The sequence below is a fragment of the Cryptomeria japonica genome, chromosome 3 (assembly GCF_030272615.1).
Source record: "Cryptomeria japonica chromosome 3, Sugi_1.0, whole genome shotgun sequence".
NCBI classification, from domain to species: Eukaryota; Viridiplantae; Streptophyta; class Pinopsida; order Cupressales; family Cupressaceae; genus Cryptomeria; species Cryptomeria japonica.
Genome location: NC_081407.1, coordinates 303480166 through 303497347, shown reverse-complemented (window position 1 = coordinate 303497347; position 17182 = coordinate 303480166). Strand labels below are relative to the sequence as shown.

General features: G+C 36.4%; 1 protein-coding gene across 3 annotated transcripts in view; it reads left to right on the top strand.

Moving 5' to 3' along the window:
- Window positions 1-17182, top strand: part of LOC131034298 (carboxyl-terminal-processing peptidase 1, chloroplastic) — a 166835-nt gene that overhangs the window by 15399 nt on the left and 134254 nt on the right. For all 3 annotated transcript variants that reach the window (XM_057965768.2, XM_057965767.2, XM_057965769.2), the window contains exon 3: window positions 14502-14639. In XM_057965768.2, the coding sequence (XP_057821751.2) occupies window positions 14502-14639 (138 nt within the window). The remainder of the gene's footprint in view (window positions 1-14501; window positions 14640-17182) is intronic.

Below are 17182 nucleotides of genomic sequence, written 5' to 3'. Positions count from 1 at the left end.
ACACATCTACCTTTGGCTCTCTAGTTGTCCTTGTGGTTGAAGCATGAGAGGAGCTCATATTATAAACTTTCCCATCAACCCTTTCTTGATCCCTCATATCCTCATATCATTTTGACTCATTATACAACCTTCAACACTGTATCCTGGTAGGTGAAGGAAATGAGCCCTCACCCTCGTGTAGGTACCTTTCCATATTACTGGACAAAGTTTACATTTAATAGTGGCTGTTCCACTTGATCCTTTCGGCCTTGGAACACGGTCAACATACTTCCACAAGGGGTACAAGCCTTGTTTTCCCCCACCTAACATTCTAGAATTTGCATAAAACAATAAAAATTCAAAAACTACTATTAGGTTTGATGTTTTTTTGTACAAATTGGTTTTGGAATTAGATTATTTGAGTTTTTCGCAAAATGCCAGAAATATATGCCTCATTTTATGAGAAAAAATCAGAAAAATAATAATATACTTTGATAGACTTTTTTTAATGAGTTAAAAACTTAAATTTATTTATTTTTGATCGATAACATTATATAATATATTGCTTAAAATAGAAAAGTTTTACATCCGAAGAGCAGAAAGACATTCTGCCACACTATGGGGTCACGCCCCTATTACAAAATGGAACCCGACAAGACACCATCCCACCATGGCCAACAACCACAAAAAGGCCACTTTCAGACACAAAAAACCACCAAAGAGGCCCTGATCGACCCATAGAACCTATCTACTAAACCACCCTAAAGCCTCTTCTCTTGAGAAATTGGGGATTCCCTTGCTGGGTCCTGCCTCCTGCGTCACGCTCCCTCCACCTGGCACCGTTCTTGGCCTGCTACCACACAAAGACCCACGCTCCACCACCTTCACCTGTATCTTGGAATTTGGTGTCGAACCAAAGGCCTCCCATCCGCATCCAGAGGGGCCTCAGACCGAATGGGGGTCACCTTCACACGAATCTTCACTCGCTCAGTCGGCCCCAGTTTGCGCACAAAATCCACAATCTCGCCCCAACCTTTCCTTGCGTCCTCCACCTGCAGTGCAACCGGCTGGGAAGCCGACCAAATGACAAAAGGCTACAACGCCCCCACATCCACCCCAATCCTCCTCCGCAGGCCTTCCACCGACTTCAGCCCCTCACTAATGACAGCTCGGGCCACCACTTCCTACAAACCACCCGCCCATTTGGGTCTCAACACCAGAGATGTAACCTGTTGCACTTCCTCCACCGACTTTCCCACTTGCAAGGTAAGAGCAGCAAAAAGCGACGAGATGTCAAGGTTTGTTCTCGGCCGCCAATCTAGAGTCAGGAATTCCTCTCCAAACAACAACCTCACTGCCCCCCAGAAGTCTTCTCCATCGACTCTGAAGGCGTTCAATGGCCTATTCCTCGAGATCAGCCCACGAAACGCAGGCAATTGCCCATCCGACATCAACGAAAAATTTGCTTCCATCCTTTCTCGCTGTTGCACAAAAGAAACCCTGAACACACCGCCTACCACCAAGCAGCCACCACAAAATGCTAGGAAACAAAGCACAAAGGCCTTTAAAGTCACCACCATCACATGTCATGATTACTCCACACGCCTCGCAAAAAACTAAGCATCATCTCCAGTCACTCACACTGATCGCCTCCATCATCATCCATCACCGCAAGGCCACTTGCAGTAACATCGTAGATCACACACCACAAGGATCTTTAATTCCCACAAGACCATGGCTACCAATGGTCACTTCAAATCGAGCTTGGGTTCACTTTTCTATGATAAGCCATCTAACCAAATTCAAAATCGAGAGGACTAAAATTTCTAAAGTCCTCGAACAAACTATATTAATATTCCAAGGAGCCATTCGCTCCCACATTTGAAAGTTTGTTAGCTTCCAAGTTTGCTTCCCGGAGGACATGAGTCACTTTAAAATCTTCAAACCCGCCCAACAGAAGTTGCATTCTTCGAACCTGCTTGTCTAAGTGCCACGCCGCCATTCGGCCTCGAGCTATCTTGTTCACCACAACCTGGGAGTCTCCTTCCAAATGGAGTTTCTTCACTCCCAGTTTCCCAGCCATTAGGATAGCTTCTAAAGCTGCTTGACACTCAGCAACGTTGTTCGATCCATCCACCAATCTTTTAGCACCAATGGCCAGAGTGTTGCCCCAATCGTCTCGAGCAATCACCCCAACACTAGAAACCCCCGAGTTGCCCCTCGATGCTCTGTCAAAATTAATCTTAATCCACCCCTTTTCTGGCGGAGTCCATTCAGGGCTTGATTGACCCTGATTCTGAAGATTAGCCCTCAGGTGCCCATTAACAGGCCTAAAAACTTAAATTTATTATTTATGTTAGACTGTTTAAATTGTACAAGACTGTTAGACTTTTTTAAATTTGTTATTTTAATTTATATAAGTTTAATGTCCCTACTTTGAAATATAATTTAATAATAAATAAAGATAATAATATTAAAATACAAAAGAATAAAAATAAAATTTAAATTAAAATATAAAATAATATAATTAAATATAATTAAAATTTAATTAAGTTAATGAATGGTCAAAAGACATGGAAGGAAAAGTTGTTGATGCATAATAGCTTCGGCAAGATAAGACATCTCTAACTATTCCTTTATCTGATATTTATAAATGCTCTCCTTAATTCTGTTATAACTTCCTTCATTTATGAAACTAATTTATGTACTTACTATCATCTGATAGTACCGATAATGAATCGGGTGTTCTAACCCCGATCCATTATCGAGCTATCATTTGATAGTCCAGATTTGCATATGATTATTGGGCTTCATAAAGAAATAGTTATCGGACTTAACACAATTGTTTATCATCGATTATAATCGGGTTAATGCATTTGTTTATCTGTCATAACAAACTTGTTTATTACCGATTACAATCGGTTGCATCATGCATTGCCATCGATTCATTATCGGTTATTAACCATCGGTGATTGCACATTGTTTATATTACCAACCGAATGATATCTTGTAGATGAAACCGATTAGGATCGGTTAAGAAGAGGCACCGACCAAGGGATATCTTGGTTGATCATGTCCAAAGGACATGACCGATCAAGGTATCATTGGTATATATACACCGATGGAACATTGTGGGAGATGCATAGAAATTCATTAATGTTCTCTCTCCATCTGCAACAAAGCAAAATCAGAAATATTATATTGTTAATCAACAAAGAAATAATAATACATTACATTGCATATATATATAACATGTTCTTCAAATTGAAAATTGAATATACATTTACAGTTGTGACTCCCTCAAACATAATTTATAAAAGGGAGAAGAGAACCTCATTTGAGAAGGGGGAGAATTTGGAAATGAGAAGTGCAGATCTGATTTTGGAAGGTTGTGTCCCTTTCAAAGGGCAGAAATAATAAAGAGTCGCACTTTTTTTAAGGGTGCTAAGGGTGAAGGGTGTGTCTCTTGCCAAAGGGCATACATGATGAAGAGGTGTGATTTTCCCTGAAATATCTCCTTTTTTTTCAATTATTTCCAGTTACAAACGTCACAAAACACTCGTTAAGGTTAGGAAAGATAATCACAATACTACTGAAAGATAACCCTTCCACTTTCTGATCACCTAGAGCCCAATTTGGGAAGGTGAGAGCATATGGTGAATAGGGGATCGTTAGCTCCAATAATCAACTAAAAATACAATGCTAGGTGGCAAGCCAACTCCTTTCGCTTGTCTAGTGGGCAAGAGCAACTTAAAGTAGAATCACTCAACCACTTTTCAGCGGGAGGACAATCATTACAATTCTGAAAAATAGATCACTCTACCACTTTACAACAAGAGGACAGTTATTACAAACAAGGAAATAGATCATTCAACCACTTATTTAGCGGGAGGATAGTTATTACAAACATGGAAATAGATCACTCAACCACTTATTCTGCGGGAGGACTATGAAAACTTTTGAAAGTAACAAATAGGCAGTTAGGCCATCCTCTTCCACTTTTCAGTGGGAATACAAAATGTAAAAGCAAATAAATAAAAGTTGATCAGTACTACTGAATTCAGTGTTACAATGAGAGCATTAGCTTGCAGATTACAATAGGAAAATGATATCCAGACACACCAAAATGTTAAGAATCAATCCTCTAACAAATAAGAACTATCCAGCATATGAAAGTACTTAAACAACTAATTAACCCAGGTCTGATATGAAAAGCAACAATTTGAAAATATAGATCAGCAAGACTAGAATTCGCCTAAATGCTCATAACTTTGTCCTCGCAGCTCCGAATGATGTGAAATGAAATGTAAAGGGGCCTAGGAGACAAGGTGTCCACTCCCAAACCAATAGACTGCTACAACTTGGATCAAATCATCATTGCACGCTTTCCAATACACTCTTCAACATGGTACAACTTGGGAAGTAGGGCGATTTTCTCTAGAAAATCCAAATTAATTCCAAAACCCACACAACTTAGCAAAATGAATCGATTAACACCGAGGAAGACATAGGAAAGATACCCAGAAGCGGCAACCATACTTCCAAAGACTTATGAATGATTTTCACGATCAACTCCATACCAAACAGCAAACTCCAGCATTGAAAACAACACTCCAAAAATCAAAAGCATCAAATAAGTTCATCTTCCTTAAGCTCAATCTGCACCTCTGAGTGAAAAACAGTCACAATATTCAGCTAGGGGCTATCTTTCAAGCTCGAAACTGAAATAATTTCAGCAGCACTTCGTTATGATAAGCAATAGATATTCTCAAATGAAGGCCAAGGCACTTATTTATAACCTTCTCCCAAATCGAACCTCCTTTTGCCTCCAATGTGGGACTAAACAATGACATTCAAATTCACTTTAATTTGCATTTCATTTCATCCCTTCACCAAGTCATTCCATTTTGCCTAGACAAGACACTTTATTAAAATGCAAATAACACATAATGTGAGCGCCCAACATATAATTGAGAAAATGACTTCAATATAACTTAAGCAATCCCTTTAATAAATCGTCCATATTGCCTTAAGTTATAATCCAACTTTAAACAACATTTTCCAACAAATTGACCCCTCTCAAGGTAGCAAATATACTTCATAAAAATATCAATAAAGTGTGTTATGGCGTCTAAGTTAATAAAGTGAATTATTTCATAAAATTAACTTATTTCTTTCTAAGGCGTCCATCATGCCTTATAAATAATTCACTTATAAAATATTTTTCCTCAACCATGAAGTCGCACAACATAAGCTCAGACTTGCCAAAATAGCTCCAAAAATGCTGGAGGAGCAACTGCTCAAACTGATCTGCCGGAAATAGCCATCTGAATTGACCTTCTTAAACCCTGCTAAAAATACCACTTACTAAAAATAATATACTGCTAAAAATAGTAAGTGTGTCCAAATGCATTTTAACCACATTCTGAGCAACCGTCACAACTTACTAAAAATAGTAAGTCCGGAAAAGTCTTCGGATTCGTTTGCATGTCACATCATTGCGAAGCTCTCTAAAAACCCAGAAGGAATCCATAATCAAAACTGTAAAATTCCAACATGCAAGCCACCAAAACTGCCAAAGCATCCTCCTAGAAAATAGGAAACCCTAATTTCTGCCTTTGATTGACCAACGGGTCTCGGAATTGGCCAGCAGTCCCCAAAACCAACTAGAGCAGAAAAGAGGACATTACATTCCCTCACATTGGAGGGTATAAAGTGGAGAAGTTTTCATTTGAGAAGGAAGGATCCAAGGAATTTAAAAAAATATCTGAAGCATTAGAAGCAGATTTAGGAGCAGACCTAAGTCAAAATTATAAGAAAATTTGGAAGAATGATATGAACAATTATCAAAGAGATCAGAACACAAATACAAATCTGCGAACAATAATAAAGTAGGCATTGAAGGAAAAGAAGAGGAAACATTAAATCAATAACCAGAGAATCAGACGTGATGGAATAGAAAGGATTCTCATACACACATATATATATATCTGAGTGTAGGCAGCAGATCAGATTGATATAAATAACAGAACTGTGCATTTAAAGAGGGAAACAACATCGAATCAAATCTGTCCAAATTACCACAACAGGCTGAAAATAGATAACCTGCAATAATTCTACAATTATATTGGATAAGATTTAGTGTCCTCCCAAAAGGGGACATTACAATAAGACTGTTAAACTTTTTATCAGATTGCTAGAATAAAAAATTTGTATCATAATCATATTGTTAAATTTATAAAGTTATAAAATTTATACCAGACTGTTAAATTAAAAATTTGTATCAGACTGTTAATTTGTTAAATTTGTATCAATCTGATATAAATTTTTAATTTTATAATGGTATACTATATTACTAAGCATTAAATTATTATTAGACTATTAGTATTAAATTAAAACTATTAATTTAAATTTTTTAATAATAGTTAGAAAATTGAAACTGAAATATATTCAATTTAATAGTTAATTTTATATTATTAAATTTTAATAAGTATTGCTATTAACTATTAAATAATAGTTTGAAATTGAAACATTAAAAAATAAAAAAATAAAAATGAAAAGTAAAACCCTACCTTAATAGCATATAATACAAATTTTAAAAACAAAAAATATTATTAAAAACCGAAAGTGAAACACTACCAGTCCAAAATCGAAAATCAGAAGAAAATTTAATACAGCCCAGGGTAAGAAAAATGGAAATCTCCCTGCGATGGGTCAGAGACTGGAAATCGAAACCTGTTCACTTGTGTCGTACTATTTTTACTTGCGTGGGCTTCATCTACAGGCTGCGATTTAAGTTTTGCTAAGTCAACAAAAAAGTCCGCGAGTTTTAGGTTTTCGTCGGTCTTTTCTATGTCGCGTCACGCAGTTGCGTCGGGCATCTTTTTTAAAAACGACATTTTAAAATCATTTTCCGACAGGAGACTACATATTTTCCAATGGGAGACGTGGCAAACATCTCTCCAACACACTCATCTTTGAATGGCGCCTCCAGAGATGTCTTGCAGATGGGAGACGCATCCCAATCTCGGAGAAGCGTCTCTCGGTAAGCCTTATAGAATGTGAAAAATTGACTCCAGATGTCCAAGATGTGCTTTGTGGAAAAAAATAGCCTAAAATTGAATGTAGGCAGCAAAATACGATGCACCAAGTAAGTCGTCCAATCACCAACCAAAATAGAAAATGGTCATATATCGATCCTGTAAATGATGTTCAATTCTCAATTCAATATGCAAGTTATATTCTAGTGTATATTTTCTTGATCTATGTATTACCTATTTATATGATAAAACTGACTATCTTCTTTTGTATGACAGGTGAGAGGAGCATTTATTGATTTCGATGTCCTTCTCACAAATGCCAATTGATATGTATATGCAAGCTGGGTACGATCAAGCAATGCCTTGACCGGTCATGTCTTTTAGACATGACCGATCAAGACATTACTTGATCGTGCCCCTTGGCTTATCGCAGTAATTACAAACGCTGCATGTTTAACAAACTGATACTAATCGGTGTATGCTTAACTTAACAGCCTGATACCAATCGGTGCGTATTTAAATTGCCACCCGATATCAATCGGTGCATACTTAACCCGATATCAATCGGTGCAAGCTTACATTACCACCCGATACCAATCGGTGTTTAGTTAATTCGATAATCATTATTGTTCACTGTTAAATATATTAACCGATATAAATCATAATACATTGGTTAGCCCGATTTAATAATCGGTGAATACAAATAATATAACCGATATTAATTGGGATTCTATTCTATAGGATGATTATCAATAGTTAAGCATTTGATCGAACTAAGTAGATTGATCATATACAAATGAAGAATGGTTATCAAATGAAGGATTAATAGCTTGAAGTTTTTCATCATAATTTATCGATAGGATAAATGATTGAATGAGAGATTTCATTTATCTCTCATTCAATCATTTATCTTACCGAAGCTATCATGCATTAACACTCCCTCTTAGCTAGGTAAGATAAATGAAAAACAATATATCAAGCATCACAATTCAAATGATGGTTAGTATTCTTTACACAATTTGACTCTCTAGAAAATCATATCATCTAATCACATGATATGAAGTATCACCTAAACACGTGATACAAATTTCCATCACGTCAATCTTGTGATGACAGGATATCACCTAAGCATGTGATATCAGTATTGCCTAAACATGCAATACTTAAGGATAATCATATGAGAAGGATTAAATTGTCATCTTATCCAAGTTGTGGTATGTGCACCAACATCTTATACAAATGTTTTACCACAACATAATCATGGCACATCCATGACACACCACAGATCCAACATGATAATTGATCTGGACATCATAAGATCGTCACCTTATAATGTCTACATACAAGTGTTCATTATCTTGAGAGATCGTCACCTCTTTAGATGTGAACCCAGGGGATAAAATCCAAAAATGTCCTATCATGACAAAGAAGTTTACACATTAAACATCTTATTGATATGCAAATACAGATTACAAAGCAAATTACCTTTCTATCATACCTAAACCTTTTCTGAAGTGATCAACCTTCACTCTGGAAAGAGGTTTGGTCAGAATATCTGCACTTTGATCTCCTGTACAAACATATTCTAATTGGATCACATTCCTGTCTACCATATCTCGCACATAGTGGTATGAAATCTCAATATGCTTGGATCTGTCATGGAACACTGGATTTACTGAGAGTTTTATGCAGCTTTGATTGTCACAATGTATAACAGTGGGTTTCATAGGCTCTCCAAACAACCCCACAAGCAACTTCCTAAGCCATACTGCTTCTCGGGCAGCCATAGAAACTGCAATGTATTCAGCCTTGGTAGAGCTTTGAGCTACAAAAGACTGCTTCCTGCTGATCCAAGATATCATAGCTGAACCTAGACTGAAGCAACACCCTGAAGTGCTTTTTTTGTCAGTCACACTTCCAGCCCAATCTAAATCTGTAAATCCATGTAGGTCTATATCAACTTTCTCATATTTGAGACCAAGGTTCAGGGTACCTTGTAGGTATCTCATATTGTGTTTTATTGCAACTAGGTGTATCTCCTTAGGTTCACACATAAACTGACTTAGAGCATTAACTGCATAACAGATATCTGGTCTTGTATTTCTCAATACTACCATCTGCAACATGTTTGATTTTGAAAAGCCATTTAGATGAGACAACATATTTCTCAGTTGGCCTAGGAACAATCTCCCAAACATCATTCTTCATAATGGACTGATACTCTTCAGACATGGCGTCCTTCCATACTTGATGTTCAAGTGCATCTAATACATTGTTTGGTTCGGCTTTAGAGAGATCATTCATAAGGGCAACATAGCTAGTGAATTTGTTAGGCCTTTTGCTTTCCTTGAAGGTTTTTGAAGGAGCAACAAACTTCTGAGCTTCTGCTACAGTCTTGGTGGCCCATAGTGGTCTTTTCTTGAGGTTTTCTCTAGGTGGACTTTGAGTTTCACCTATAGTTTCCTCAAGATTCTCCCTATGAAGCTCAAGAGTAGGATCTTCATCTATGCTAGGGGTAGGGATATAGACTTCAGGCTCTAGTGAGCTTTGGGCTCTTTTGAAGGCCAAGTCTTCTTCAAAGATCACATCCCTACTTAGTTCAATATTCTTTTGACCAGGTATATAGATCCTGTAGGCTTTGGAGGTTTCACTATATCTTACAAGGATTCCCCTTTTTCCAGAAGGCTCTAATTTTAATCTTTTCTCCCTAGGTACATGAATATAGACAGGGCATCCAAATATCCTAAGGTGGCTGATATCTGGTTTTGATTTAGTAAAGACTTCCTCAGGGGTCTTATCTCCAAGATGGGAGTGAGGACATCTGTTTTGAATATATACAACAGTGCTAGTTGCTTCTGCCCAAAGATCGACATTTAGATTCTGATCAAGAATCATAGCTTTGGCAGCTTCAATGATTGTCCTATTTTTCCTCTCAGCTACCCCATTTTGTTGAGGATTATAAGGTATTGTTAACTCCCTCTTAATCCCTGAATTTTTACAAAATCCTTTAAATAATTTTGATGTGTATTCCCCCCCATTATCAGTTCTTAGGGTTTTAATTTTATTTCCTAAGTAGTTCTCTGTTAGTGATTTGAATTCTTTAAACCTATTGAGGATCTCTTCTGATTCTTTACATTTCAGAAAGTAGATCCAAGTTTTCCTAGAGTAGTCATCAACAAATATTACATAATACAAAAATCCCCCTAAAGAAGGTACGGACATGGGTCCACATACATCAGAATGAACTAACTCTAAAATTTTACTTGTTTTCCTAGTACTATTTTGAAAAGCACCCTTGTTATTTTTACCTAGGGCACATCCTTTGCATGCCCCTGAATGATATTGCTTTAACTTAGGTAGGCCTGTGACAAGGTCTCCCATTGATGATAAAGCTCTAAAATTCAGGTGGCCTAGTCTTCTATGCCATACTTCATTAGCATCTGTAGTTTCATGGATTAGGACTAAATTGGGCTTTGTGCATAGCTCATACAAGTAGCCTTGTCTTTGACCAATAGTTTTAGCTTTCTTGATGGATGAATTCTTTGGCCAAGCCAATACTTTGTTGTCCATGAAGGTCACTCTGTATCCATTTTCCTCCAGTGCTGATATTGAGACTAGGTTTCTCTTGATGCTCGGGACATAGTACTCCTTTAAGTTGTAATGATACACCTGATTTTAGTTTGATGGTGCAGGTTCCAACTCCTCTGACTAGATGTGTGGAGTCATCTCCGATAGTTACTTCCTCATCATTCTCCTCTTTCATGGAGTCTAGCACTTCTCTGAATCCTGTAATGTGTCTGGATGAGCCATTGTCGATCAACCAGGAGTTAACTTTGTTTGATGCTTGGTTTGTGAGTGCTGAATAGAGTACATACTTCTCGGGGTCTTCTTCCCTTTTAGATTTTCCTGCTTTGGCAAATGTGGCTTGTTGTTTGGCTCTTTCTGGACATTTGGCAACATAGTGCCCAAATTTGTCACATCTGTAACATTGAATCTTGTGAAAGGTCCTTCTTGAAGGTGTTCTTGCCGTGACGACCTTTTCTCTTTCTAAATTGTTTCTACTTGCTTTTCTTGTTTGAGTTTGTATTTAGAACTTGGAGATCTTCATCTATATTATTTTCCTTGATCCTTTTCTTATTTTGCCTTGATTCCTCTTGGAGAGAGTTAGCCTTTAGCCTATCGAATTTTGGAAATTCATCCCTCGCACTGATGCCTTGGACGAATGTTTCCCATATGCTAGGCAACCCATCTAGAGCAATGAGTGTTAATTCTTTGCTTTGGATCTCATATCCAAGAGTTGCGAGTTCATCCCTTAGGGCTGATATTCGCATGAAGTAGGCATTGACTGATTCTCCTTTGATCATGGCTATGTGATTTATTTCTCTTTTTAAAGCCAAGGTTCTATTAGCATTAGATATCTCAAATGCATCTTCAAGTGCTTTGAAGATGTTGTAGGCTGTTTCATGTTTCCTTATGATGGGCATAATATTATTTCTCACCCCATCAACTATGATTTTGATGGCCTTTTCATTTCCCTCTCTCCAAGTTGTTTTGTCAGGTTCAGTCTCAGGTTCTGTAGTTTCAGTTTTTACAAATGATTTGACTTTATTTTCTTTTAGAATCATTTGAATTCTGAACTTCCATGCTGAGAAGTTATCACCTCCTCCGAGTCTATCTTCAAATCTGATAGCGCTAGCCATTAAAAGAATTGTGATGTTGAATATATGCTTGTTTTGAATTTTGCACAAAATTGAATAGCCTTAGGTTCGATTTAACTATAGCTCTGATATCATGTAAATGATGTTCAATTCTCAATTGTATATTTTCTTGATCTATGTATTATCTATTTATATGATAAAACTGACTATTTTCTTTTGTATGGCAGGTGAGAGGAGCATTTATTGATTTCGATGTCCTTCTCACAAATGCCAATTGATATGTATATGCAAGCTGGGTACGATCAAGCAATGCCTTGACCGGTCATGTCTTTTAGACATGACCGATCAAGACATTACTTGTACGATCAAGCAATGCCTTGACCGGTCATGTCTTTTAGACATGACCGATCAAGACATTACTTGATCGTGCCCCTTGGCTTATCGCAGTAATTACAAACGGTGCATGTTTAACAAACCGATACCAATCAGTGTATGCTTAACTTAACAGCCCGATACCAATCGCTGTATGCTTAACTTAACAGCCCGATACCAATTGGTGCGTATTTACCTTGCCACCCAATATCAATCGGTGCATACTTAACTCGATATCAATCGGTGCAAGCTTACATTACCACCCGATACCAATCGGTGTTTAGTTAATCTGATAATCATTATTGTTCACTGTTAATTATATTAACCGATATAAATCGGAATACATTGGTTAGCCCGATTTAATAATCGGTGAACACAAATAATATAACCGATATTAATCAGGATTCTATTCTATAGGATGATTATCGATAGTTAAGCATTTGATCGAACTAAGTAGATTGATCATATACAAATGAAGAATGGTTATCAAATGAAGGATTAATAGCTTGAAGTTTTCATCATAATTTATCGATAGGATAAATGATTGAATGAGAGACTTCATTTATCTCTCATTCAATCATTTATCTTACCGAAGCTATCATGTATAAACAGATCCAAAGTCCATTGTGCCATAGTGAGTGATTTGAACCAGCCAAAATAATACTTAGCAACAATAATGAGATGCTGCAGTGAATACGAGATGCCACACAATCCATAGATGAATGCAATGATAAATCGGGTGCACTGATCAAAAAATTGACTAGGCCAAATCAACAGGCACTTTGACTATCACTGCAAAAGGATAATAAGACTGGACAAAGAAGAGAAAAGCTTGCCAAAGTATTAATATGAGCTAGTATGAAATGCAAAGCAAGACATCCAATGGTAGTCAGCTCCAACAAATGTATATTGCCTTGATTTATGAGATGGACGTCTCCACTAAAAAATTGCAACTAAGAGGCTTGATGTAGGATAGCAATAATCGGCTAGTTGTATGAAATGCTTGGTCAACGATAGAATTCGATACAATCGAACTCAACATGCCACCAATTCTCTACGACTGGAGATAGGGTATCGACCCACAAAAAACATTGCAAAGAAAATAATATCACCATGGACTGTAGACATCGGTCACAAAAGAGACAACTCAATGTAGGTCACTAACAATTAATATAGCGCCTCTAAATAATGATATATTGAAACCACCACCTGGATTGAGATACGAATCCAATAGATAAGAGATCGCCACCTGACACAAGTACAAGTTCATCTTTTGGAGTCGACTTCAAGAATTTAAAAAAATAAATATTTTCAAACACCAATGACTAGAAATCGTACTTGCGAAAATAATTAGATGACTGCAAAAATAATGCTCAGATAGAGCAAGAAATATAGGCAAATTAAGCCAAAAAAGCTGCAAAAAAGGAGCCTGAATAGAGCCTTCTTTGATAATAGATCACCACCCAGCGAAATCAAAATAGACCAATTTTTGCAAAAAAGGAGCTGGATTAAAACATTTTTTCCTGTGAACTAGCCTAATGGGGGGAGTGGATGTTTTTTCACTTGTAATGAATCACTATCCAAACACTCAATTCTCTAATACGGGATGGAATTTTACTTGGCCAAAGCTTTGATACCATGTTGGAATAATAAAGAGCCCATCATGAAGTTGCAGATGTCAAGGATCGACCAAGAAAGATTCCAACCACAAGAGAATGTTTGAACATGTGCTTGAATGAACAATGAGATCGAAAATTACATGATTGAGATGAAATTGATATGATACAATGTACAGATGAGCATTGCTTATAAAGGCAAAGTGACGAGGTAGAATTACAACTACTCTTGATACAAATAGTAAATGCATGATGCATTATGAAGAAAATATTAAATAATGAGCTATGACTCATATCCTCTAGAATGCCACCTAGGATAACTAACACGAACAATATAAAATGCCAAGGTACCTGTGAATCTGTGATAGCTAACTTAAATGCAAGCTAGCCTAAGTAAACTTAACATGTGAATAGGTTCCTAACTATGAATTAGTTAGGATATAACCTCATTCAAACCAACAATATTAATCAGAAGATTCTATAAACATAGAAAAAGTATGTATTACTCATAAATCTTTTGACCAAACATTGTTTTTCTGTGACATGCCCTGGCCATTTCATAATAAGGGGACAGCTCCTAATTTTTGGCAGAGAAGTGAATAGGAGGGGACATTTTGTTCTCAACTCCCCATCTGTGGGACATCTCAAACAGCCAGGACAACCATCAAACTTTTATACATGTCCTGTGTATTGCATAATTATGGAGTCTTTCATCCTTTTAACGTTTCTCCTTTTCATGGAAAATGTTTGAATTTACAACTGAGAAATAATTAATAATTACTTGTTTATTACATGTACACCCTGATTTTGTACAATGTGTTTCTTCTTTTTGGCAGTTCACAAAGATGGCTCGATATGATATAACGGGAATTGGCATTAATCTAAAGGAAGTATATGATGAAGATGGCATAACCAAGTTGAAGATTTTAGGAATTATCTTAGGAGGTCCTGCTTATTCAGCTGGTATTAGACAGGTAATTGAACGACTTGTGACCCATTGTTTGTTTTAGGTTTCAACTTAATTTATAAAACAATGCTAAAGGGTAACCTAGTTTATTTTTAGTAAGTGATCTATATCCATATAACTATTTTTTATCTTCAGGTGGGCTGTGTAGAAAATTTGATTCTAGGCAATTAAAAAACTGGTTACTAATAGTTTTCACTCTTTGTTTATCTACATAAAAAATAATTCCTAATAATACAATTGCAGCTAAAGATCAATGAAAACACACAAATATTTGAATGAATTAATTCTGATATTTTCTGTGTTTGCATGGTTATTGATCATACAACTATCCATGCTGTTATGATAATTATCAGGTACAATATCTTCATACCAATATAGTCATGGACTAACATTGACCTTGTCAATTTACGTTCTTTGTTATTGTCATACATCTTTAGTAAATCTTACAAACTCTCTCTGTGAAATGACATTATTAGTCATGCAGTAACAATTAATCACATTTTCATACTAATGTTTTTTGACCATCCTAGTGTTGATTTACAAATGGATGTAAGTTTTTGTTTATATAAACTTACATTTTGCCAATACAGTGATCCTAGATTTGGCTTGTAAACAGTTGTTTGTTGTCCTGGTTAATGCCTACCAGCAGCTCCTATCCTTTTAGATAATTCAGCGCTTGTAATCATTTGTTGTATTTATTAATATATGTTTGTGTGCTTGTATGAAACCATTACATTGTGACAAAATAAGGCATTTTTTAGTAGGATAAAGCTGTCTAGTTTACATACTAGCTTAATCTAAGATTTGTTTTTTTAATTGAACCATATCTGTATTTTTGGGTGGTGAAATGTGACCTTGGGGACCAACCCTGTAATCAGCCATATCTTGCCTCTATTTCCAGACTAAATAATAAATAAACATGTTAGAAACATGATGTAGAGATCATACATAAGAAATAACCGTTGTTTGCTTTTCTCTAATATTATCTTTTTTCCAACTGAAATAGACTATGATGGTAGTTGGATTACTCCCACAAGAAAGAAGTGCGTAAGAAAGCTAACAGAAGTATCAAATGGATTAATCCGCTTTCGTACTAGCTCAAATTAAACACAGATAGAGTTTCCATAGGGAACCCATTTTGAGATGGTGCGGGAGAGATCTGTAGGAATGATCAAGGAGATCCCATATTTTAGTACTCTCTGAACCTTATATTTCTACTCAGTAATTTGGCTGAAGTCTACGGGGTTTGGTATATGATATGGTTGGCTTGGGAGCAGAATTTTGACTACCTGATTGTTGAAACTGACTTATAAACTCTAGCCTATTGATTAAATTGTTCTCTCCAAGCCCTAGTTAATCAGTAATTTTGCTTTCTTGTAATTATGATATCCTTTGGTAGCACCCAATTGATCTATAAACCACAATAAATTAATAAAAGGGTTAAAAATAGTTTGGCAGGACTTGAATAATCATTGCCCTTAAATGGTTTGTATGGCACACCAATCAGCTGGTTGGAGAAGCACTTGAGCAAAATTTGAAAACTGAAACAAGGAAGAAGGTTATTGGAGGGGAGGAGGAATAGTGTTTTTCATAGGAATCTTGGTGGCTCATTACAAATGTAAATAAGACTATGGATTAATTTTAGTCTTGTGAAGAACTTTGTCAAGGATAAAAATCTCCATTGTAGTAGCTTACGCTTCAAAAACTCATGATTAATTATGAGTAATTGTGATTTGCCATCTTTGCCATTGTGTATGTGTGTGTGTGTGTGAGAGAGAGAGAGATATCTGCATATAATGTACAAAATTAAATATTAAATACAAAGCACACATGCACACACACACACACCTTCTTCCTTGTTTTTCCTACGAATCTTGGTGGCTTATTACAAATGTAAATAAGACTATGGATTAAGAACTTTGTCGAGAGTAAAAATCTCCATTGTAGTAGCTTACACTTCAAAAACTCATGATTAATTATGATTTGCCACCTTTGCCGTTGAGTGTGTGTGTGAGAGAGAGAGAGAGAGAGATTTCATATAATGTACAAAATTAAATATTAAATACAAAACACACACACACACATTTGACAATTGATGGTCCAATGTCAATTGTCAAATTTGCTCATATGGGCATCAACATGAGATAAATATAAGCTCTTATGAGCACAATCATGAAACTTATGATAGCTCCTTTCAAGCAGCCACACTAAAAACCACCTATGGGAGACCAAGAGTCAACTTAAAAATCTACTTATTTAGAAATCACCTCCACATTAGAAGCCAATTATGGAAGATCAAGAGTCACAACTTAGAATTCCATATTAGATGTCCCATTGGGATTTGAACTTGGGTTTCCACATTAAGAACTCAATGCTTTAAGCAATTAAGCTCAACCCCTTGGACTAGATCAAAATGTTTTACATTTTCTCGAATGAGAACAACCAGACATGTTTTGAGGATGGCAGTCTAGGGATGTTTCCCTTCTCACAGTTATCACATTAGGTGGCATAAGGTATCACAAACTCAGTGATACTAATCCATGATAATAT